Source organism: Eucyclogobius newberryi, unplaced genomic scaffold (assembly GCF_026437365.1).
Source record: "Eucyclogobius newberryi isolate DKJ021-1_F unplaced genomic scaffold, fEucNew1.0.hap1 SCAF_15, whole genome shotgun sequence".
Classification (NCBI taxonomy): Eukaryota; Metazoa; Chordata; class Actinopteri; order Gobiiformes; family Gobiidae; genus Eucyclogobius; species Eucyclogobius newberryi.
Window position 1 is genome coordinate 32766508 of NW_027315779.1, and position 24379 is coordinate 32790886.

At 50.8% G+C, this 24379-nt stretch overlaps 2 protein-coding genes across 2 annotated transcripts; both read right to left on the reverse strand.

Moving 5' to 3' along the window:
* Positions 1–208: 208 nt before the first annotated feature.
* LOC140361234 (uncharacterized) lies at positions 209–4290 on the reverse strand. Its single transcript, XM_072446974.1, has 3 exons — positions 4193–4290; positions 2907–2965; positions 209–2451 (listed from the first exon to the last, which is right to left on the reverse strand). Exons 1-3 carry the CDS (start codon positions 4231–4233, stop codon positions 1094–1096), a joined length of 1458 nt encoding a protein of 485 aa, XP_072303075.1. The 5' UTR covers positions 4234–4290; the 3' UTR covers positions 209–1093.
* A 1820-nt stretch (positions 4291–6110) lies between these two features.
* Positions 6111–19083, reverse strand: LOC140361235 (uncharacterized). Its single transcript, XM_072446975.1, has 3 exons — positions 18965–19083; positions 15555–15619; positions 6111–8119 (listed from the first exon to the last, which is right to left on the reverse strand). Exons 1-3 carry the CDS (start codon positions 19009–19011, stop codon positions 6741–6743), a joined length of 1491 nt encoding a protein of 496 aa, XP_072303076.1. The 5' UTR covers positions 19012–19083; the 3' UTR covers positions 6111–6740.
* Between the last annotated feature and the right edge of the window lie 5296 nt (positions 19084–24379).

The following is a 24379-nucleotide window of genomic DNA, read 5'->3' on the forward strand; positions in this document are numbered from 1 at the left end:
GATTAGAATAGCTCTGGCCCGCGGCCCCTCACTCACCGGCCCCTCACCGACTTTCGGCTGCTGGACCAAAAGTCCCTCACAAAGAAATGACACAAACAGCACGACTGGACTGACATAGTGACAGACATCAGACAAATCAAAGACAACACAAAATGCAGTTTTTAAATGAAGGTTTTTATTATTAAGGGAAAACAAAATGTTTGCCCAGTGTGAAAACATAAAGTAACTGGTTTAAAGCTTCAATTACTTTCTCTCTCATTTGTTTCTCGCTCAGGAGGGAAACTACTTTTTATTAAAACAAATATTTGTATAATTCCTTGGGTTGTCTTTGACTAATATTTAAATCAGTTTGATCTGAAACATTTAAGTGTGACAAAAATAAAATCCAGAATGGGGCAAACATGGCTTAAACCGTATACAACGGATCGAGAGAGATTCATCAAAATAACTGTTTGTTAATAAGTCCTGTGTTTCTCCTTTGTTCCCATGAGCTCAGCAGATATGTATTTGTTTACTTTCTATTCTTTGTCATTTTGGTTTGAATAAATACGGTTAATAATAGCACGTCTTTCTATACGGTCAACATACATCTACTTAAATGTACATTTGCATTTCACTTGTACATAATAATGATACTTAACACTTAAGTAGAATCAGTCAGTATCTGGAGTGAGCACCAAAATGACTGCCGGAACACACTATTGTTTATGTTGCTCCGCCCCGCCCACTTTTCCACTTTTGCACTTCCTGTCGAGCGGCGCGTCACTCACCAAGTGGAAAAGGCGATAAAGCAGATTGATTTGTGTCAAATGTGCCGCTCTCCTGCAGTTTGCATTTCCACTTTGACAATGTTCTGAGAAAACATGTCACATTTTCCCCTCAGACGTGTGATCTGAGCTCCGTCACACTTTCCCACTCCTCGTCCGTCAAAACAAGGTTCTCTTTCCCATTTGTTTTTAATATATTTAGTAGATTGTTCAAATTAGTAAAGAAAAAATCTCATACATTTAAATTCAATTCATGGCAAATGGGAGTAAAACAGAACTCACTTAAGATTTAATTAATTATGAAACATTTGCTTGCTTAGCTCACTCTATTCAGTCACATCCTTTTTACAAACTGAACAGCTGGAAGGTCTCTGCTCTGCATGAGTCCTTATTTGATCCATTAGATTGCACTTTTTCCTCAAGTCCTTTGTGCAAATGGAGCGCCTGAAGGGTTGCTCGGCCTTGTGGGTGCTCATGTGGCGCTTCAGAGAACTCTTCTGTGGGAAATCGCTGGCACAGAGCGAACACTTGAAAGGCCTCTCTCCCGTGTGAATCCTCATGTGTATCCTCAGATTACCCATTTGGGAATAACTCTTGGCGCAGAAGCTACACACAAACGCTCTCTCCTCGCCGTGAGTTTTCATATGCTTTTTCAGCTGATTGTCTCTGGCAAAACCCTTGGCACAAACCGAACAGCTGAAAGTGTGGGTCTTCATGTGTCGTTTTAAGTCATTCTGCGCTCTGAAGTCCTTTGCGCAAACGGAACACCTGAAGGGTTTCTCGCCCGTGTGGGTCCGCACGTGTCGATTCAGATCTCCTTGTGACCTGAATTCCTTTGAGCAGAAATGACACCTGAAGGGTTTCTCTCCTGTGTGCGTCATCATGTGCTGCTTTAACGCGCCTTGCACCGTAAAACTCTTGACGCAGAGCGAACATTTGAACGGCTTCTCTCCCGTGTGCGTCGCCATGTGCAGTCTCAGTTTGTTGTCCGTTGTAAAACTCTGCGCGCAGACGGAACACGTGACTAATCGCTTTCCCGCGTGCGTCTTCATGTGCTGTTTCAGATGACTCCTCTGTACGTACGCCTTGGAACAAACCGCGCACCGGAAGGGTCTGTCCCCCGTGTGGAGTTTCATGTGCACCTTCAGATTGCATGGTTCGGTGAAATCCTTGGCGCACACCGGACACTTGAGCATGTGCGTCAGTTCGTGCTTTCGCAGCCTGGCGCCGTACGGAAACACCTTCCCGCACTCGCCGCATTTGTGCTCGACTTTGCTCTGAGGGCTTCGTCCGGCCGAAGGGGCCCCGTCTGAGGATTCCATTTGGGTTTTGGCTCTGGCCGAGGAGGTCTTGGTGGGCGGGTTGAACTCCCAGCTCCACGCCGAGTCCGAGCTGCCGCAGTCATCGTGGTTGTCCTGCTCTCCGTGCATTTGTGTCCAGTGTTCAGAGTCGTCCGTGTCAGAGGAGGCGTCGCTCGCTTTACCTTCTTCTGCTCCGTCCTCGCTGGTCTCCTCTTTTAGGCTTTGACGAAGGAGAGCGGGCGCCTCCTTCTCTCCGTCGTCGCTCTTCACAGCGGCGCAGGTGGATTGGAGCTCTTGGTGAACGTCTGCTTTGATCTTCACTTCCGCTGGTTCCTCTTTAATGTGGTGAAGAACGGGACTGGGCTCTTCTAAACTCTGGACACCTGCAGGGACAAGACAAAGAGAGATGATCTCGACATCTTCAGCTTTCAGGCTTTTACTTTGTCCAGTTGCTTTTAGAGCCATTTTATAATCCGATTAAACATCAGCGACCTTCAACTGGTCATGATAAAGACCCAACATATTCATCATCATACATCTGCTAGAATTAAAAATATAACTGGGAATGTTTGTGAGGAATACACTTTATCATAAAATCCTGATAAACAGTTAAAATGACGTGATAAAATAGTGAAAACACATTTTTCACAGCTGGATTTGAGGGCTTGAAAATGAGTGGCTTTTTAAATGCATTTTTTATTTTATTTTTAAAAAACTGCAAAATTCACAAACTGAAACTTAGAAAATAAACAATTAAAACTTGTATTTTCTTTCTCAGAATTCAAAAGGTGGAAGTCAGAATCCATCATCTGCATGAGTTCAGGACGGTCCCACTCACGTGCTGTGTTCAGGGGCGATCGGCAGGTACTGTCCCAGTCTGGATCCTCCTTCAGCGCCCTGCAAGAGAGCGAGAGAGCCTTTGTATCATATATTAGAATCTAATATTATATTATATTATATTGGCAGAGAAATGACCTTCACAGTTAAACCTAGAGTTTGGGCAGATGTTTCATTCTGTGAAGTTTGGAGAGTGAAAAAATCTTTTGAACATGGGTTTATGGGTGATAACTCCCCGACCGACCTGAATTTTAAAATAAATAAAAAACCCGACCTTATATATTTTATCGCATATTTACCAGTTGTACGTTTCGAGAATGTCAAATTGTGAGAGTGAATCCAGCGCGGCGGACCAGGACAGAGCGCTCATGACTAAACAGTCTGCTCATGGCTCTTTTCCTCTGGTTTAGATGAAGAGAACTATTTTATTCAATATCTGAACCAATAACTTCAATGTGAAGCGCTCACTTCTGAGGAAAGAAAACTGTGTCTGCAAAACATGTGACAGGATTTGAAAATATAAAGAAAAATCCGACCCACCGAGCTGGATTTTTAGTTTCAATGTCGGAAACACATTATTTATTTTATTTGGCCTTAGATGAATAAGTTTATTCTAATCTTTATTTTTATGGAAACACATTCCTTACACATGAACAAAACATTATTGGTGAGTTTGTCTTGAGGTTCTAAGTTGACTGCACCACTACTACTGTAGCTGCAGCTGCCCTGGGGCAGACTGATGGGAGTGAGGCTGCCAATCGGCGCCATCGGCCTAAACCACCAACAATCAGCTGCTCACCTCCATTTGGATGAGCCTATTTCCTGCTTATTAAATATCAAATAGAAAAGTAATTATCAAATACTTTAGTAGTAACGAACCTTCCTCATTGACACTCACAGTGGACACGCCCTCATGCTCATGTGACAGGACTATTGACCAATCACAAACCAGAATGAGCCTCAAGATTGCAAGATTAAAGGTCAAATTCAGTGTTTAAAGCGTCATCCTCTGATCTGAGGTCAAACCTGAGGTCAAACCTGAGGTCAAACCTGAGCACGAGCACGAGCCTGAACAGGAGCTGAACAGGAGCTGAACAGGAGCTGAACAGGAGCTGAACAGGACGTCTCTTGTGCAGGATAAAGCTTCAGCCGCCACTTTAATGATGCCGAGTTCCGGGACAAACGCAGTCTCTTTTGGCCCCTGTGGCCCCTGTGTGAGGCAGAGCTCCTGCTTCAGGTTTGAGGCTGAGCGGGGACAGCTGCGTCCTGTAGCGGCTCCAAACTCACCTGGGGCCCCGCAGCTCCGGCTCCTGCTTCACTTGGGCCATGTCTCAGCTGTACTCTGGGCCCCCGCACTTGGCCCGCACAGGCACAGATCAGTTTGTTGTTGGGGCCACAGGAGCCATGTTTGCACGAGCTTCTTCTCCGTTCTGCGCTGTCGCTCACACTGCCCCCTAGTGCTGTGCTTGTGTACGGCCGCTGCGGCCCCGGGCTGTGGGGGCCATGGTGAGGGGCCCACAGGCTTTCAAAAGGGCATAAAACACACACTGAGAAAACATGTTTGATTTTATTTCTATTCTGAATTTAAGCAGCTGAAAACAGTTTCAATGTATTGTTTTATTTCAGCAATAATTAAAGAAAACAAAAACACACATGGAACTACATTGGCCATGATGCTTTGCTCCTTTTCAGCGCAGACAACATGAAGATAGTCATAAGGCACTTTTATATCTTTATTCTTTGGGAAATGACAGTACTTAAAGTCTCCTCGAGGCATTTGAAGAGGAAATAAGTGTCATTTCTACAATTTTGTTTAATTTTTTAAAATATTGCAAAAAAATATTGCACCGTGAAATGCATATTTTGAGATTGGCATGTATAATTTATACCTATATATGATCTATATAGTTTGTATTCATTTGTTGAATGTTCATACTGAAATTGTGGAAATAAAGTCATGTAAGTCACATGACCATGTTTCAACACTTTAAACTCCAATGTTTTCAGTCATGTCACACAATAAACCACTGCCCGTGACCCTAAACCACTGCCCGTGACCCTAAACCACTGCCCGTGACCCTAAACCACAGCCCGTGACCCTAAACCACTGCCCGTGACCCTAAACCACTGCCCGTGACCCTAAACCACTGCCCGTGACCCTAAACCACAGCCCGTGACCCTAAACCACTGCCCGTGACCCTAAACCACTGCCCGTGACCCTAAACCACTGCCCGTGACCCTAAACCACTGCCTGTGACCCTAAACCACAGCCATGAAAAAACTCATGAAAAATCATTGTTTTACACTCAGGTTTAGGATACTATATATACTATATATACACTATATATTATATATATATATACTATATATACTATGTATGAATATTTAGATTTAGAGTTGGTATTTCTACTGCATTTTCAACTGGATTGAACAAATCACTTAATTATAAACTCTTGCATTTATTCTCAATTTAACTTTCAGTTAAATGTCTGTTCTTAAAGGTGCACTATGTAACATATAACTTAAGCCTCTACAAACCGCTGCGGCCGAATCGCGCCCGACGCAGAATTTGAGCGCGTGAACATTAGAAAGACAAACACACCGGACTCATGTCCCTAAAATACACTCAGCAGTAGACGTGCGTCCGAGTCGTCCTGCACATGCTCAGTGGAGGAGAGTCGTCCTGCACATGCTCAGTGGAGGAGTCGTCCTGCACATGCTCAGTGGAGGAGTCGTCCTGCACATGCTCAGTGGAGGAGTCGTCCTGCACATGCTCAGTGGAGGAGTCGTCCTGCACATGCTCAGTGGAGGAGAGTCGTCCTGCACATGCTCAGTGGAGGAGTCGTCCTGCACATGCTCAGTGGAGGAGTCGTCCTGCACATGCTCAGTGGAGGAGTCGTCCTGCACATGCTCAGTGGAGGAGTCGTCCTGCACATGCTCAGTGGAGGAGTCGTCCTGCACATGCTCAGTGGAGGAGTCGTCCTGCACATGCTCAGTGGAGGAGTCGTCCTGCACATGCTCAGTGGAGGAGTCGTCCTGCACATGCTCAGTGGAGGAGTCGTCCTGCACATGCTCAGTGGAGGAGTCGTCCTGCACATGCTCAGTGGAGGAGAGTCGTCCTGCACATGCTCAGTGGAGGAGTCGTCCTGCACATGCTCAGTGGAGGAGTCGTCCTGCACATGCTCAGTGGAGGAGAGTCGTCCTGCACATGCTCAGTGGAGGAGTCGTCCTGCACATGCTCAGTGGAGGAGTCGTCCTGCACATGCTCAGTGGAGGGGAGTCGTCCTGCACATGCTCAGTGGAGGAGTCGTCCTGCACATGCTCAGTGGAGGAGTCGTCCTGCACATGCTCAGTGGAGGAGTCGTCCTGCACATGCTCAGTGGAGGAGTCGTCCTGCACATGCTCAGTGGAGGAGTCGTCCTGCACATGCTCAGTGGAGGAGTCGTGCTGTCTCGCTTGTCTCGTGGTGTAAATTGAGTTTAATGTAGGATCATGGCTTTGGTTTATTAACTTTACAAAGTCCAAAAGCGGAGGCGATGGGCCCCGGAGCCCGTCTGGGACCCGCAGATACTTCAGAGCTGAGCAGAGTATAGTCAATATCATTATTTTCTCCAAGAGCTGCGTTTTAAGGATTTTTTTTTATCTTGCGGGTTTGTTTTGGGTCTTTTTCCGGGTCGTGTGTAGCACGTCGTCTCTGATTGGCTTCATACACACGCTCAAAGTGTCGAGAGCGTAAGAAAACGCACCTATTGCGCCGCAAAAACGAAGAAATCGCGTCGACTATAGACTTAGAATGTAAAGTGGACGCTTCGGCCGCGGCGGTGTGGACGAGGCTTTAGGGTTGTGACGTCCCTTGCGCGTGCGTCGGCGCGCGCGTCCCTTGTGCTTGCAGCGCGTGCGTCCCTTGCGGCGCGTGCGTCCCATGCGGCGCGTGCGTCCCTTGCGGCGCGTGCGTCCCTTGCGGCGCGTGCGTCCCTTGCGGCGCGTGCGTCCCTTGCGGCGCGTGCGGCCCTTGCGGCGCGTGCGTCTTCATGTGGATGTCAAAGCGGCTCTTCTGGATGTAGCTCTTGCTGCAGACTGAACAGCTGAAGGACTGCTGGCGTGTGTGGATCCTCATGTGCTGATTGACTTTACTCTTTTCTGTAAAAGCTCTGGAGCAGACTGAGCACCTGAAGGGCCTCTCTCCCGTGTGTGTCCTCATGTGTGCTTTCAGACTGTTGTCGTACTTAAACGCTTTGGCACACATCAAACAGCTGTATGGTTTCTCTTCAGAGTGGATCCTCATGTGGATCGTGAGATTCCCTTGCGTTCCAAAACCCTTTCCACAAACTGCACACTTGAACGGCGTCACTCCCGTGTGGTACGTCATGTGTTGCCTTAGACGGGCTCTGTCTATGATGGCCTTGTCGCACACTGGACACCTGTAAGGCCTCTCTCCAGTGTGGGTTATCATGTGCTGCGTTAGATGACTCTTCACAATAAAATCCTTGTCACAGACTGCACATTTGTAAGGTTTCTCGCCTGTGTGAGTTCTCATATGTATCCGCAGAATACTTTTTTGTGTAAAGGCCTTTGAACAGTAAGAACAGACAAAAGCTCTGTCGCCCGTGTGCGTCTTCATGTGCAGTTTGAGAAGATGTTCCGTGGAAAATTCCTTTACACAGAGCGAACACTTGAACGGTTTCTCTTCCAAGTGAGTGTTCATGTGCGCTTTAAGACTGTTGTCGTACTTAAAGCCCCTGTCACACACTATGCACCTGTATGGCTTCTCTTCCGTGTGGATTCTCATGTGTACTTTTAGATTGCACTTGGATACAAAATTCTTTGCACAAACTGAACACTCGAAAGGTCTCTCTCCCGTGTGCGTCCTCATGTGAGTCTTTAAGAATGTCAAAAAGCGAAACACCTTCCCACAAAGAGAACATTTGTGTGGTTTGTTGGGATCTGCCGCGTCGCCAATGGCATTGCCGTCGTCTGGCTCCTGCAGCTGGTCAGTGAGCTCCGTTTGCAGTGTGGGACTTTCAGCTGTCCAGTCTTCAGAGTCGTCGGTGTCAGAGGTTCCGCCTGCCACTGCTGCTTTGCCCTCTGCGTTCTCCTCTTCCTCGTCCTCGCTCTTCACTATGACGCTGATGTAAGGACACTCCAGGTCAACTTCCTCCTGTTCTTCTTTAATGTCACATGGAGATGAAGCGGTGTCGTCTAATATCTGAACACCTGCAGGATAAATGAAAAAGCAAAGCAGCGGTCACAAATTTGCCCTTTTATTCTCAAGCCGAAGGACAGTCAGACAGTCCATTTTTCTCCTCTATACAATAAGGTATTTGAACTAAAAACCCTGCGATTTTGTAAGTTTCCCCACATATAAATGGAGCGGTCTGACATTTTAGGTGCATTTCCACTGTGAGAGACAGAATCGAAAAAGAAAAAACTACATTGTATGATTTTTCAATAATTTATTTGTATGTTATTGCAGCAAATAGGTGTTTGTAGAATTGTGCTACAAAGGCTCAGGTAACATGGCATTAAGCTAAAACACAGTAAATGTGAAGTGTTACTTGGAGGCATCGTCTCAGCAGAAGGCAGTAAAATGGACCCAGCTCTAAAAGATAAGCAGCTGAGAGCCATCATGGTCCACCACAACTACTACAGACAATATATAAGAGGCTCTACCACTAGCTAAAGGACCATGCTGGTACACAGAGAGCCAAAGACCAAGTCATAAAATCCAGACAATCAAATGGACTCAAAACCAAAGAATTTTGGAAAAGTTCCTCAGCCACACATTCCTGCTCTCCCTGATCACTCGGGAGGACATCTACTTTCCAAAGGGTGTGTGTTAGTTATAAGAAAAGCTCTATAATTCAAATGCACATTTATGTTAAAATTGTATTACAAAGGGTTAAATAAGACTGGAGATTATATAGTTATTTTTCATATCTGATCAAGTGAACACTAGGGGGCGCTTTGGTTCCGTCTCGGGCATTAAACCGCTGACTTGACATGAACGGCTGCTGTCGTTTCTGTGCTCAAGTTTCATTGAGTGTTACGAAAACGTAATTATGTCCAAAAGAACTGAGCAAATCCTCCCAAAGCTAATCCACAATGATCAGACCGGATTTAGAAACGGACGACAAACACAAGACAACATAAGACGATCTTTACACAGAATGAATCATGGACAAAAACAACCAAACAAAGCTGTAATACTAAGTCTAGATGCTGAAAAAGCTTTGATTCCGTTAGCCGTTAGCACATTTCAAAATCAATAATAATACAATAATAATACAAAACGTGGGCTCTTTACTATGGAATGAATGGTCACTTGACAGACACACCGAGTCTGGACCTCAGAAGGACCTTCCTCTTAAATGGCAAATGGAATCGCTTAAATATGTAGGTATAATTCTCCACTACAATCAAGAACCTTCCCATTTCCAACCCCAACCGGCTGTTTGACGAGTGGAATAAAACACATATCCGGTTCAAACTCTACAAGAGAGTGGGGTTTGCCTAATCTGACTTTATTTCAGATCAGATCAGATCCAGAATATGAAGCTCAATGGAAACACATTGAGAGTAATGTGGTGCCTGAGGTTCCTGTGCAGGTCACACTGAGGACAGACACTCGAGTCTGACGGAGGAGGAGGAGAATCCCTGGGTGAAATCTGTTCTTACAACATGGAAGGAGCTGATCAGAACATACAAACTAAACAAAACTGTTAAACTCTTAAACTGGTTTGTTTATGACCAAAGGTTTTAGACATAACAGCAGATTTGAGATTTAGAGTCTGGATTACAGATATAAAAGCTATAAAGGTTTTCTACCAGACTGTAAAAGAAATCCATTTTAATCTGAGTTTTGCAGACGTTTTCACTCGCCAGAGTCACATGACCCGAGGTGAGGTCATGTCGCAGCAGTAACTCAGCGGCAGAGTGCTTCTGATGTGAAGGTCAGCAGTTGGAATCCCACTCTAAACAGACATCTGCTGATGAGGTCAGAGCCACTAAGATAAGGGAAGATGTTCCTTTATTGTCCACACATGGGGAAATGTCGTTGCAACGCTGGTAGATACAGAGGAAAAGAACAGATAACTGATAAGAAGTTTAAAAAACACTCTTAATAGAAGAACTCTTATAAACAAAAACTCCTATAGACAAAACCTCTCATTTCTCAATAAGGAATGGAGGGGAAAATAAAGATAAAATAAAAATAGCTAGCGTAAGACAAAATAATACTAATAATAATGGTAAAATAAACAATTACATCAGTTATATGCACATGAATGTGACATTATTGCACATGGTTAAGTCAGTATTGCACGTGTTCAGGGCAGTGTTTGTTATAAAGTCTGACAGCAGCAGAAGGACAGAGTGTGAAACGTCTCCTTCTCACAGCGAGGGTGGATCAGTCACTGAAGCTGCTCTCCAGAGCGGACAGAGTGTCCTGCAGGGGACAGAGTGTCCTGCAGGGGACAGAGTGTCCTGCAGGGGGTGAGACTCATGGTCCAGCATAGATGTGAGTTTAGCCAGGACCCTTCTGTCCCCCACCTCCTGCACCGAGTCCAGAGGACAGCCCAGGACGGAGCTTTGTCCAGCTTCTTCCTCTCCCTCTCTGTGATGACCACACGTACAGGAGCTGATGCACCACAGAGTCAGAGAAGGTCTTCAGGAGTGGCCCTGTCAGGAGCGGCCCTGTCAGGAGCGGCCCTGTCAGGAGCGGCCCTGTCACTCCAAAAGACCTGAGTCTCCTCAGGAGGTGGAGTCCACTCTGGCTCAATGTCCCGTCCCTGGATGTTCTCTGGTGAGGGGGGCGTGGCCTCTGTGGAAGTCCACCACCATCTCCTTGGTCTTTCCCGCGTTGATGAGGAGGTGGTTCCGCTGACACCAGTCCACAAAGTCCTGCTCCAGTCCTCTGTCCTCCACATCATCCTCGTCTGTGATGAGTCCCATGATGGCAGAGTGGTCAGAGAACTTCTGCAGAACACAGCTGTCCGTGTCATGTCTGAAGTCTGCAGTGTAAAGGGTAAAGAGAAGGGTGTGAGGACGGTGCCCTGGGGCCCCCCCACACTGCAGGACCCCCACACTGCAGGTCCCCCACACTGCAGGTCCCCCACACTGCAGGTCCCCCACACTGCAGGTCCCCCACACGGCAGGTCCCCCACACTGCAGGTCCCCCACACGGCAGGTCCCCCACACGGCAGGTCCCCCACACTGCAGGTCCCCCACACTGCAGGTCCCCCACACTGCAGGTCCGAGTGTCAGACACACAGTCCCGGGCTCTCACAAACTGGGGTCGGTCTGTGAGGTAGTCCAGGATCCACTCTGCAGGTCGTACTCCACACCAGCCGTCTCCAGCTTGTCCCTCAGGAGCCGTCTCCAGCTTGTCCATCAGGAGCCGTCTCCAGCTTGTCCCTCAGGAGCCGTCTCCAGCTTGTCCCTCAGGAGCCGTCTCCAGCTTGTCCCTCAGGAGCCGTCTCCAGCTTGTCCCTCAGGAGCCGTCTCCAGCTTGTCCCTCAGGAGCCGTCTCCAGCTTGTCCCTCAGGAGCCGTCTCCAGCTTGTCCCTCAGGAGCCGTCTCCAGCTTGTCCCTCAGGAGCCGTCTCCAGCTTGTCCCTCAGGAGCTGATGGTGTTGAAGGCGCTGGAGAGATGAAAGAACAGGATCCTCACAGAGCTGCCAGGCTTCTCCAGGTGAGAGAGAGAGCGGTGCAGCAGGAGATGACGGTCAGGTCAGGCTGGTATACAAACTGCAGCGGGTCCATGGCTGAGCTCACGGTGGAGCGGAGGTGGTCCAGGACCAGCTCCAGTGTCTTCATCAGGACGTGAGAGCCACTGGCCTGAAGCTGTTGAGTTCCGAACTGGCTTTAAATTTATGAAATGAGTTTATATTGGTTGAATGTAACAAACAACAGCCTAGACAAAATTGTGTAACGATAAGTCCCGTTTAAAAACTGACTGATATAAATGTGATGACGGTCACTGTTTCTGGGACCCGTCCACATGAAATCAAAAGTGGCCGGTTCATAGCCTTTTCTGTCAGCACGTGATGTCATCCTTTCAGACGGGGGATGGGCCTGATAACGCTCTGGGATTTGAAAACTAGGAAATCAATGTTCCTCCTTCTCAGTATTAGTGTTGGATTGGCTCCACAAACATCTTTGGATAAGAATTTCACTTTTGTTTATTTGCGCGGACAGAGAAGATAGTTTCATGTGGCTCGGGTCATTACAGAGACGTGACCCATAAACCAGCACAAACATCTACAAACATCACAAACATTGTTACTAAGCACATCCACGTGAAACTCAAAACTGGCACAAAGCTCAACGTTTCTGCTGTTAATATTTCTGTTGAGGCAAACACTTAGCAGTATTTAATCAAAGTTGTTTATTTAGGTTGTAAAGATAGATAAAATAAATAAAATGAATATGACCCGTTTGTGCTCTCATGGTTTAAAGTCCTGACAATCACATTTGTGTTTAAATAAGGCCACACTGTGCAAATAATTCAGCATGTGCTCTTTCATAGTGCCAGGACTTTGAACTTTGTCCCAGTTTTGTTCCATGTGGACAAGCCCAGTAATGACAGAGACATGAACCATAAACAGGTCCAACAACTGCATTCTGACCAGAAAAAGGCCCTTACAAAAAATGGATTACACAAATTAACCCAGAGGAAAGCCGTGGTGGTCTCAAGGGTCAGAGGAAAGCCGTGGTGGTCTCAAGGGTCAGAGGAAAGCTGTGGTGGTCTCAAGGGTCAGAGGAAAGCCGTGGTGGTCTCAAGGGTCAGGGGAAAGCCGTGGTGGTCTCAAGGGTCAGAGGAAAGCTGTGGTGGTCTCAAGGGTCAGAGGAAAGCCGTGGTGGTCTCAAGGGTCAGGGGAAAGCCGTGGTGGTCTCAAGGGTCAGGGGAAAGCCGTGGTGGTCGACAAGGGTCAGAGGAAAGCCGTGGTGGTCTCAAGGGTCAGAGGAAAGCCGTGGTGGTCTCAAGGGTCAGGGGAAAGCCGTGGTGGTCTCAAGGGTCAGGGGAAAGCCGTGGTGGTCTCAAGGGTCAGAGGAAAGCTGTGGTGGTCTCAAGGGTCAGAGGAAAGCCGTGGTGGTCTCAAGGGTCAGGGGAAAGCCGTGGTGGTCTCAAGGGTCAGGGGAAAGCCGTGGTGGTCGACAAGGGTCAGAGGAAAGCCGTGGTGGTCTCAAGGGTCAGAGGAAAGCCGTGGTGGTCTCAAGGGTCAGAGGAAAGCCGTGGTGGTCTCAAGGGTCAGGGGAAAGCCGTGGTGGTCTCAAGGGTCAGGGGAAAGCCGTGGTGGTCTCAAGGGTCAGGGGAAAGCCGTGGTGGTCGACAAGGGTCAGAGGAAAGCCGTGGTGGTCTCAAGGGTCAGAGGAAAGCCGTGGTGGTCTCAAGGGTCAGAGGACAGCCGTGGTGGTCTCAAGGGTCAGAGGAAAGCTGTGGTGGTCTCAAGGGTCAGAGGAAAGCCGTGGTGGTCTCAAGGGTCAGGGGAAAGCCGTGGTGGTCTCAAGGGTCAGGGGAAAGCCGTGGTGGTCTCAAGGGTCAGAGGAAAGCCGTGGTGGTCTCAAGGGTCAGAGGAAAGCCGTGGTGGTCTCAAGGGTCAGAGGAAAGCCGTGGTGGTCTCAAGGGTCAGGGGAAAGCCGTGGTGGTCTCAAGGGTCAGGGGAAAGCCGTGGTGGTCGACAAGGGTCAGAGGAAAGCCGTGGTGGTCTCAAGGGTCAGAGGAAAGCCGTGGTGGTCTCAAGGGTCAAGGGTCAGAGGAAAGCCGTGGTGGTCTCAAGGGTCAGAGGAAAGCCGTGGTGGTCTCAAGGGTCAGGGGAAAGCCGTGGTGGTCTCAAGGGTCAGGGGAAAGCCGTGGTGGTCGACAAGGGTCAGAGGAAAGCCGTGGTGGTCTCAAGGGTCAGAGGAAAGCCGTGGTGGTCTCAAGGGTCAGAGGAAAGCTGTGGTGGTCTCAAGGGTCAGGGGAAAGCCGTGGTGGTCGACAAGGGTCAGAGGAAAGCCGTGGTGGTCTCAAGGGTCAGAGGAAAGCCGTGGTGGTCTCAAGGGTCAGAGGACAGCCGTGGTGGTCTCAAGGGTCAGAGGAAAGCTGTGGTGGTCTCAAGGGTCAGAGGAAAGCCGTGGTGGTCTCAAGGGTCAGGGGAAAGCCGTGGTGGTCTCAAGGGTCAGGGGAAAGCCGTGGTGGTCTCAAGGGTCAGAGGAAAGCCGTGGTGGTCTCAAGGGTCAGAGGAAAGCCGTGGTGGTCTCAAGGGTCAGAGGAAAGCCGTGGTGGTCTCAAGGGTCAGGGGAAAGCCGTGGTGGTCTCAAGGGTCAGGGGAAAGCCGTGGTGGTCGACAAGGGTCAGAGGAAAGCCGTGGTGGTCTCAAGGGTCAGAGGAAAGCCGTGGTGGTCTCAAGGGTCAGAGGAAAGCCGTGGTGGTCTCAAGGGTCAGAGGAAAGCCGTGGTGGTCTCAAGGGTCAGAGGAAAGCCGTGGTGGTCTCAAGGGTCAGGGGAAAGCCGTGGTGGTCTCAAGGGTCAGGGGAAAGCCGTGGTGGTCGACAAGGGTCAGAGGAAAGCTGTGGTGGTCTCAAGGGTCAGAGGAAAGCTGTGGTGGTCTCAAGGGTCAGAGGAAAGCTGTGGTGGTCTCAAGGGTCAGGGGAAAGCCGTGGTGGTCGACAAGGGTCAGAGGAAAGCCGTGGTGGTCTCAAGGGTCAGGGGAAAGCCGTGGTGGTCGACAAGGGTCAGAGGAAAGCCGTGGTGGTCTCAAGGGTCAGAGGAAAGCCGTGGTGGTCTCAAGGGTCAGAGGAAAGCCGTGGTGGTCTCAAGGGTCAGAGGAAAGCTGTGGTGGTCGATGTGGTGGTGGATCATCCTGATGGTCATTGGCAAACTTCAGACAGGCCTGAACATGTGCTGACTTAAGCAGAGGAACCTTCTGTGCGATGCATGATTTTAAACCATGAAGGCGTAGTGTATTACCATAGTAACCTTTAAAACTGTGGTCCCAGCTCTCTTCAGGTCATTGACTAGCTCCTCCTGTAGTTCTGGGCTGATTCCTCACCTTTCTTATCATTATTGATCCACCACAAGGTGAGATCTAGCATGGAGCCACAGCCCAAAGGAGATTGACCTCTTCCAACAGATGATCTTTCTTCACAAGCTGCTCGCTAATTGCCCCGTAGCCCTTTCCAGCCTTGTGGAGGTCTACACTATAGTCTCTGGTGTCTTTGACAGCCCTTTGGTCTTGCCCATGGCAGTAGTTGGAGTCTGACTAGTTTTATGACAGATTTTTTGACCTGGTTTATGGTTCTTCTCTAATTAGTCTTCTCTGTCATCACAAATAAAGAAAAAAATATTTTTTTCACAAAAGATTCAGAAAATGGTTCCATAATTGAGTCAAAACAGCTCACACATCTGGGCAGGTACGGTTTATGAAATATTAATGGACTTATGAGACTTAGCTTTGTGGACTGAATATTTTGTTATGATATTGTCCTTTAATAGTGTGAAAAAGCAGACTCTAAATGACTGTGGTCTGGTTATAGTCCAGCTCCAGCCAATCCAACTAGAGCTGGAGTTTAGAGCTGTACCAACAAGTTTCAGTCTTTTCATCTATTCTCTTGTTTAAAAGAACAGATTATTATTTAAAATCGCAATATTTTCCAAAATCAGTGTCTCACCTGGGTGCTCTGGGTGCTCTGGGTGCTCTGGGTGCTCTGGGTGCTCTGGGTGCTCTGGGTGCTCACTAGAAGAGAGAGAGTACAATGGGTTTGATGATGGAAAGTCTAAACACGCAACACTGTCAATAACTTGCAGATGCCAATAATAAGACACGTTTAACTTACAGTAAAGGTGTAAAAGGCCACGCCTCTGTTAAAATGCCAGGTTTTATGATCCAACTAAATGGTACGAAGAGAAATCATTTAGGAACTTTTTCCACCTTTACTTTGACCTATATCCTGAATGAGTCAATGGATGTTTTTAATACTTTGGGAGGTAAAATAATCCTCTTATAACTGAGGATGTTAAAGAGCTCATAACTCATGTTAAAGAGCAGTCAATACTGTGGGGCCCCACAGAGGCCCCACAGAGGCCCCACAGAGAGCTTCCAATGCCCCAGACCATCTCATGGTTCAAAGGTCAAGAGAAGGTTACAAACGAGAAGGAAGCTGCCAAGAGGCCCTACAGAGGCCCCACAGAGGCCCCACAGAGGCCCCACAGAGGCCCCACAGAGGCCCCACAGAGGCCCCACAGCACATCTGAGCCGGGCTAAAAAAAGCATGTGGGAAAATGTGTTGTGATGACACCAAAGTAGAACTTTTTGGCCATAACTCCAAAAACAACACTGCACAACAGCAAAAGAAGCCACACCCACAGGGACGCATGGCAAGGGACGCATGGCGAGGGCAGCATGGCGAGGGACGCATGGCGAGGGACGCATGGCAAGGGACGCATGGCGAGGGCAGCATGGCGAGGGACGCATGGCGAGGGCAGCATGGCGAGGGACGCATGGCGAGGGACGCATGGCGAGGGCAGCATGGCGAGGGACGCATGGCGAGGGCAGCATGGCGAGGGACGCATGGCGAGGGCAGCATGGCGAGGGACGCATGGCGAGGGCAGCATGGCGAGGGACGCATGGCGAGGGCAGCATGGCGAGGGACGCATGGCGAGGGCAGCATGGCGAGGGACGCATGGCGAGGGACGCATGGCGAGGGACGCATGGCGAGGGACGCATGGCGAGGGCAGCATGGCGAGGGACGCATGGCGAGGGACGCATGGCGAGGGACGCATGGCGAGGGACGCATGGCGAGGGACGCATGGCGAGGGCAGCATGGCGAGGGACGCATGGCGAGGGACGCATGGCGAGGGACGCATTGCGAGGGACGCATGGCGAGGGCAGCATGGCGAGGGACGCATGGCGAGGGACGCATGGCGAGGGACGCATGGCGAGGGACGCATGGCGAGGGCAGCATGGCGAGGGACGCATGGCGAGGGACGCATGGCGAGGGCAGCATGGCGAGGGACGCATGGCGAGGGACGCATGGCGAGGGCAGCATGGCGAGGGACGCATGGCGAGGGACGCATCAAGCGTTCTTCAGCTGGAACTGGGTCAATGTTGGCACAAAACCTTCACCTTTCAGCACCACAATGACCAACATCCAAATCACCAAAAGAATCACAGAAGATTCAAGTTTGGAATGATGGCAGAGGAGGGGCCCTCACAATCCCACAGATCTGGAGCGGGTAGAGGAGGGGCCCTCACAATCCCACAGATCTGGAGCGGGCAGAGGAGGGGCCCTCACAATCCCACAGATCTGGAGCGGGCAGAGGAGGGGCCCTCACAATCCCACAGATCTGGAGCGGGCAGAGGAGGGGCCCTCACAATCCCACAGATCTGGAGCGGGTAGAGGAGGGGCCCTCACAATCCCACAGATCTGGAGCGGGCAGAGGAGGGGCCCTCACAATCCCACAGATCTGGAGCGGGTAGAGGAGGGGCCCTCACAATCCCACAGATCTGGAGCGGGCAGAGGAGGGGCCCTCACAATCCCACAGATCTGGAGCGGGCAGAGGAGGGGCCCTCACAATCCCACAGATCTGGAGCGGGTAGAGGAGGGGCCCTCACAATCCCACAGATCTGGAGCGGGCAGAGGAGGGGCCCTCACAATCCCACAGATCTGGAGCGGGCAGAGGAGGGGCCCTCACAATCCCACAGATCTGGAGCGGGCAGAGGAGGGGCCCTCACAATCCCACAGATCTGGAGCGGGCAGAGGAGGGGCCCTCACAATCCCACAGATCTGGAGCGGGCAGAGGAGGGGCCCTCACAATCCCACAGATCTGGAGCGGGTAGAGGAGGGGCCCTCACAATCCCACAGATCTGGAGCGGGCAGAGGAGGGGCCCTCACAATCCCACAGATCTGGAGCGGGCAGAGGAGGGGCCCTCACAATCCCACAGATCTGGAGCGGGCAGAGGAGGGGCCCTCACAATCCCACAGATCTGGAGCGGGTAGAGGAGGGGCCCTCACAATCCCACAGATCTGGAGCGGGCAGAGGAGGGGCCCTCACAATCCCACAGATCTGGAGCGGGCAGAGGAGGGGCCCTCACAATCCCACAGATCTGGAGCGGGTCTGGGGCAGTGGCTATTGTATCGATAACTAAACCCAGTAATATCAGGATGTCCCATAACTGATATTGTTCTGACACATGGAGGGGTCAGAACCCTCAAGACGCCGGCGACGCCCGTTCACAGGAGGCGTGGCAGGACAGGAGCAGACACGCCCTGGAGCGGGTCAAACGCAGCGTGGTGGAAACATGACCCTCTATTGTTAAACGCTCTATTGTTAAACGCTCTATTGTTAAACGCTCTAATGTTAAACCCTCTAATGTTAAACCCTCTAATGTTAAACCCTCTAATGTTAAACCCTCTAATGTTAAACACTCTATTGTTAAACACTCTAATGTTAAACCCTCTAATGTTAAACCCTCTAATGTTAAACCCTCTAATGTTAAACCCTCTAATGTTAAACCCTCTAATGTTAAACCCTCTAATGTTAAACCCTCTAATGTTAAACCCTCTATTGTTAAACCCTCTATTGTTAAACACTCTATTGTTAAACCCTTTAATGTTAAACACTCTATTGTTAAACCCTTTAATGTTAAACCCTCTAATGTTGAACCCTCTAATGTTGAACCCTCTAATGTTGAACCCTCTAATGTTAAACCCTCTAATGTTAAACCCTCTAATGTTGAACCCTCTAATGTTGAACCCTCTAATGTTGAACCCTCTAATGTTGAACCCTCTAATGTTAAACCCTCTAATGTTGAACCCTCTAATGTTGAACCCTCTAATGTTAAACCCTCTAATGTTGAACCCTCTAATGTTGAACCCTCTAATGTTAAAGCCTCTAATGTTGAACCCTCTAATGTTAAAGCCTCTGTGGGTCCAGCAGTCACGAGCGGGACATTCATGCCAAAGGGCGCCGCTCGTGCGCATGCACCAAACAACACGCAGTTCCAGAGAGTTTCTGAGGGGCCCTGACTCTGATGAAGTCCGTGAGAGCCACAGCGGGGCTGCAGCGGCTCTCAACTCACCTGGGGCCCCGCAGCTCCGGCTCCTGCTTCAGCTTCACTTGCGCCATGTCTCAGTGCACTGTGGCCGGGTAAAGGCTCCGGGGAAAGGCTCCGGGGAAAGGCTCCGGGGAAAGGCTCCGGGGAAAGGCTCCGCGGGTGGCACGGTCTGATGTCGGCGCTGACGCCACGGGCCACGGCTCTTCTTCTTCTAATGGACTTTTATCGCGGTTGGCAAACTTTAAAAGGCGCATTACCGCCACCTGCTGTTGTCATGACGCTAGTTCTAACAAAGAGGGAAAAGAAAACCATGTTTGTAGTTCTTTATATCCTCTGGTCAGTTCTGGTCACTAAAGTTCTCCTTAAGCGTGTTGTCTAGATCTTCCCCAGTGTCATCACCTTTGGGACTCTTTTGGCAGCTTCAAGGACCATGTCCATTCTGTCCCACTTCTTATTAAGACAAACTGAACAATTAAGGATCTTTGTAATAAACGCCAAGAAACACTTTTTCCTCCTTCTCCTCACACCATGTCTCCTCACACCATGTCTCCTCACACCATGTCTCCTCACACCATGTCTCCTCACACGACGTGTCCTCACACCATGTCTCCTCACACGACGTGTCCTCACACCATGTCTCCTCACACGACGTGTCCTCACACCATGTCTCCTCACACCATGTCTCCTCACACGACGTGTCCTCACACCATGTCTCCTCACACCATGTCTCCTCACACGACGTGTCCTCACACTATGTCTCCTCACACGACGTGTCCTCACACCATGTCTCCTCACACCATGTCTCCTCACACCATGTCTCCTCACACGACGTGTCCTCACACCATGTCTCCTCACACGACGTGTCCTCACACCATGTCTCCTCACACCATGTCTCCTCACACGACGTGTCCTCACACCATGTCTCCTCACACCATGTCTCCTCACACTACGTGTCCTCACACCATGTCTCCTCACACGACGTGTCCTCACACCATGTCTCCTCACACCATGTCTCCTCACACGACGTGTCCTCACACCATGTCTCCTCACACGACGTGTCCTCACACCATGTCTCCTCACACCACGTGTCCTCACACCATGTCTCCTCACACGACGTGTCCTCACACCATGTCTCCTCACACCACGTGTCCTCACACCATGTCTCCTCACACGACGTGTCCTCACACCATGTCTCCTCACACGACGTGTCCTCACACCATGTCTCCTCACACGACGTGTCCTCACACCATGTCTCCTCACACGACGTGTCCTCACACCATGTCTCCTCACACCACGTGTCCTCACACCATGTCTCCTCACACGACGTGTCCTCACACCATGTCTCCTCACACCACGTGTCCTCACACCATGTCTCCTCAAACCACGTGTCCTCACACCATGTCTCCTCACACCACGTGTCCTCACACCACGTGTCCTCACACCATGTCTCCTCACACGACGTGTCCTCACACCATGTCTCCTCACACCACGTGTCCTCACACCATGTCTCCTCACACGACGTGTCCTCACACCATGTCTCCTCACACCATGTCTCCTCACACCACGTGTCCTCACACCATGTCTCCTCACACGACGTGTCCTCACACCACGTCTCCTCACACCACGTGTCCTCACACCACGTCTCCTCACACGACGTGTCCTCACACCATGTCTCCTCACACCACGTCTCCTCACACCATGTCTCCTCACACCATGTCTCCTCACACCACGTGTCCTCACACCATGTCTCCTCACACAACGTGTCCTCACACCACGTCTCCTCACACCACGTGTCCTCACACCATGTCACCTCACACGACGTGTCCTCACACCATGTCTCCTCACACCACGTCTCCTCACACCACGTCTCCTCACACCACGTGTCCTCACACCATGTCTCCTCACACGACGTCTCCTCACACGACGTCTCCTCACACCACGTGTCCTCACACCATGTCTCCTCACACGACGTGTCCTCACACCATGTCTCCTCACACCACGTGTCCTCACACCATGTCTCCTCACATGACGTGTCCTCACACCATGTCTCCTCACACGACGTGTCCTCACACCACGTGTCCTCACACCACGTCTCCTCACACCATGTCTCCTCACACCATGTCTCCTGACACGACGTCTCCTCACACGACGTCTCCTCACACGACGTGTCCTCACACCATGTCTCCTCACACAACGTGTCCTCACACCATGTCTCCTCACACCATGTCTCCTCACACCATGTCTCCTCACACGACGTGTCCTCACAATATGTCTCCTCACACCACGTCTCCTCACACGACATGTCCTCACACCATGTCTCCTCACACGACGTCTCCTCACACCATGTCTCCTCACACCATGTCTCCTCACACGACGTCTCCTCACACGACGTGTCCTCACACCATGTCTCCTCACACCATGTCTCCTCACACCATGTCTCCTCACACCACGTCTCCTCACACGACTTGTCCTCACACCATGTCTCCTCACACGACGTCTCCTCACACCATGTCTCCTCACACCATGTCTCCTCACACGACGTCTCCTCACACCACGTCTCCTCACACCACGTGTCCTCACACCATGTCTCCTCACACGACCTCTCCTCACACGACGTGTCCTCACATCATGTCTCCTCACACGACGTGTCCTCACACCATGTCTCCTCACACCACGTCTCCTCACACGACGTGTCCTCACACCATGTCTCCTCACACCATGTCTCCTCATACCATGTCTCCTCACACCACGTCTCCTCACACGACTTGTCCTCACACCATGTCTCCTCACACGACGTGTCCTCACACCATGTCTCCTCACACCATGTCTCCTCACACCATGTCTCCTCACACCACGTCTCCTCACACGACTTGTCCTCACACCATGTCTCCTCACACGACGTCTCCTCACACCATGTCTCCTCACACTATGTCTCCTCACACCATGTCTCCTCACACGACGTCTCCTCACACCACGTCTCCTCACACCACGTGTCCTCACACCATGTCTCCTCACACGACCTCTCCTCACACGACGTGTCCTCACATCATGTCTCCTCACACGACCTCTCCTCACACCACGTGTCCTCACACCATGTCTCCTCACACGACCTCTCCTCACACGACGTGTCCTCACATCATGTCTCCTCACACGACGTGTCCTCACACCATGTCTCCTCACACCATGTCTCCTCACACCATGTCTCCTCACACCATGTCTCCTCACACCACGTCTCCTCACACGACTTGTCCTCACACCATGTCTCCTCACACGACGTCTCCTCACACCATGTCTCCTCACACCATGTCTCTTCACACCATGTCTCCTCACACGACGTCTCCTCACACGACCTCTCCTCACACGACGTGTCCTCACATCATGTCTCCTCACACGACGTGCCCTCTCACCATGTCTCCTCACACCATGTCTCCTCACATGACGTGTCCTCACACCATGTCTCCTCACACCACGACTCCTCACACGACGTATCCTCACACCATGTCTCCTCACACCATGTCCCCTCACACCATGTCTCCTCACACCACGTCTCCTCACACAACTTGTCCTCACAACATGTCTCCTCACACGACGTCTCCTCACACCATGTCTCCTCACACCATGTCTCCTCACACAACGTCTCCTCACACAATGTCTCCTCACACCACGTCTCCTCACACCACGTGTCCTCACACCATGTCTCCTCACACGATCTCTCCTCACACGACGTGTCCTCACATCATGTCTCCTCACACGGCGTGTCCTCACACCATGTCTCCTCACACCACGTGTCCTCACACCATGTCTCCTCACACCATGTCTCCTCACACGACGTGTCCTCACACCATGTCTCCTCACACCATGTCTCCTCACACCACGTCTCCTCACACGACTTGTCCTCACACCATGTCTCCTCACACGACGTCTCCTCACACCATGTCTCCTCACACCATGTCTCCTCACACGACGTCTCCTCACACCATGTCTCCTCACACCACGTCTCCTCACACCACCTGTCCTCACACCATGTCTCCTCACACGACCTCTCCTCACACGACGTGTCCTCACATCATGTCTCCTCACACGACGTGTCCTCACACCATGTCTCCTCACACCACGTGTTCTCACACCATGTCTCCTCACACCACGTGTCCTCACACCATGTCTCCTCACACCATGTCTCCTCACACGACGTGTCCTCACACCATGTCTCCTCACACCATGTCTCCTCACACTACGTGTTCTCACACCATGTCTCCTCACACGACGTGTCCTCACACCATGTCTCCTCACACCATGTCTCCTCACACGACGTGTCCTCACACCATGTCTCCTCACACGACGTGTCCTCACACCATGTCTCCTCACACGACGTGTCCTCACACCATGTCTCCTCACACGACGTGTCCTCACACCATGTCTCCTCACACCACGTGTCCTCACACCATGTCTCCTCACACGACGTGTCCTCACACCATGTCTCCTCACACCACGTGTCCTCACACCATGTCTCCTCACACGACGTGTCCTCACACCATGTCTCCTCACACGACGTGTCCTCACACCATGTCTCCTCACACGACGTGTCCTCACACCATGTCTCCTCACACGACGTGTCCTCACACCATGTCTCCTCACACCACGTGTCCTCACACCATGTCTCCTCACACGACGTGTCCTCACACCATGTCTCCTCACACCACGTGTCCTCACACCATGTCTCCTCAAACCACGTGTCCTCACACCATGTCTCCTCACACCACGTGTCCTCACACCACGTGTCCTCACACCATGTCTCCTCACACGACGTGTCCTCACACCATGTCTCCTCACACCACGTGTCCTCACACCATGTCTCCTCACACGACGTGTCCTCACACCATGTCTCCTCACACCATGTCTCCTCACACCACGTGTCCTCACACCATGTCTCCTCACACGACGTGTCCTCACACCACGTCTCCTCACACCACGTGTCCTCACACCACGTCTCCTCACACGACGTGTCCTCACACCATGTCTCCTCACACCACGTCTCCTCACACCATGTCTCCTCACACCATGTCTCCTCACACCACGTGTCCTCACACCATGTCTCCTCACACGACCTCTCCTCACACGACGTGTCCTCACATCATGTCTCCTCACACGACGTGTCCTCACACCATGTCTCCTCACACCACGTCTCCTCACACGACGTGTCCTCACACCATGTCTCCTCACACCATGTCTCCTCATACCATGTCTCCTCACACCACGTCTCCTCACACGACTTGTCCTCACACCATGTCTCCTCACACGACGTGTCCTCACACCATGTCTCCTCACACCATGTCTCCTCACACCATGTCTCCTCACACCACGTCTCCTCACACGACTTGTCCTCACACCATGTCTCCTCACACGACGTCTCCTCACATCATGTCTCCTCACACTATGTCT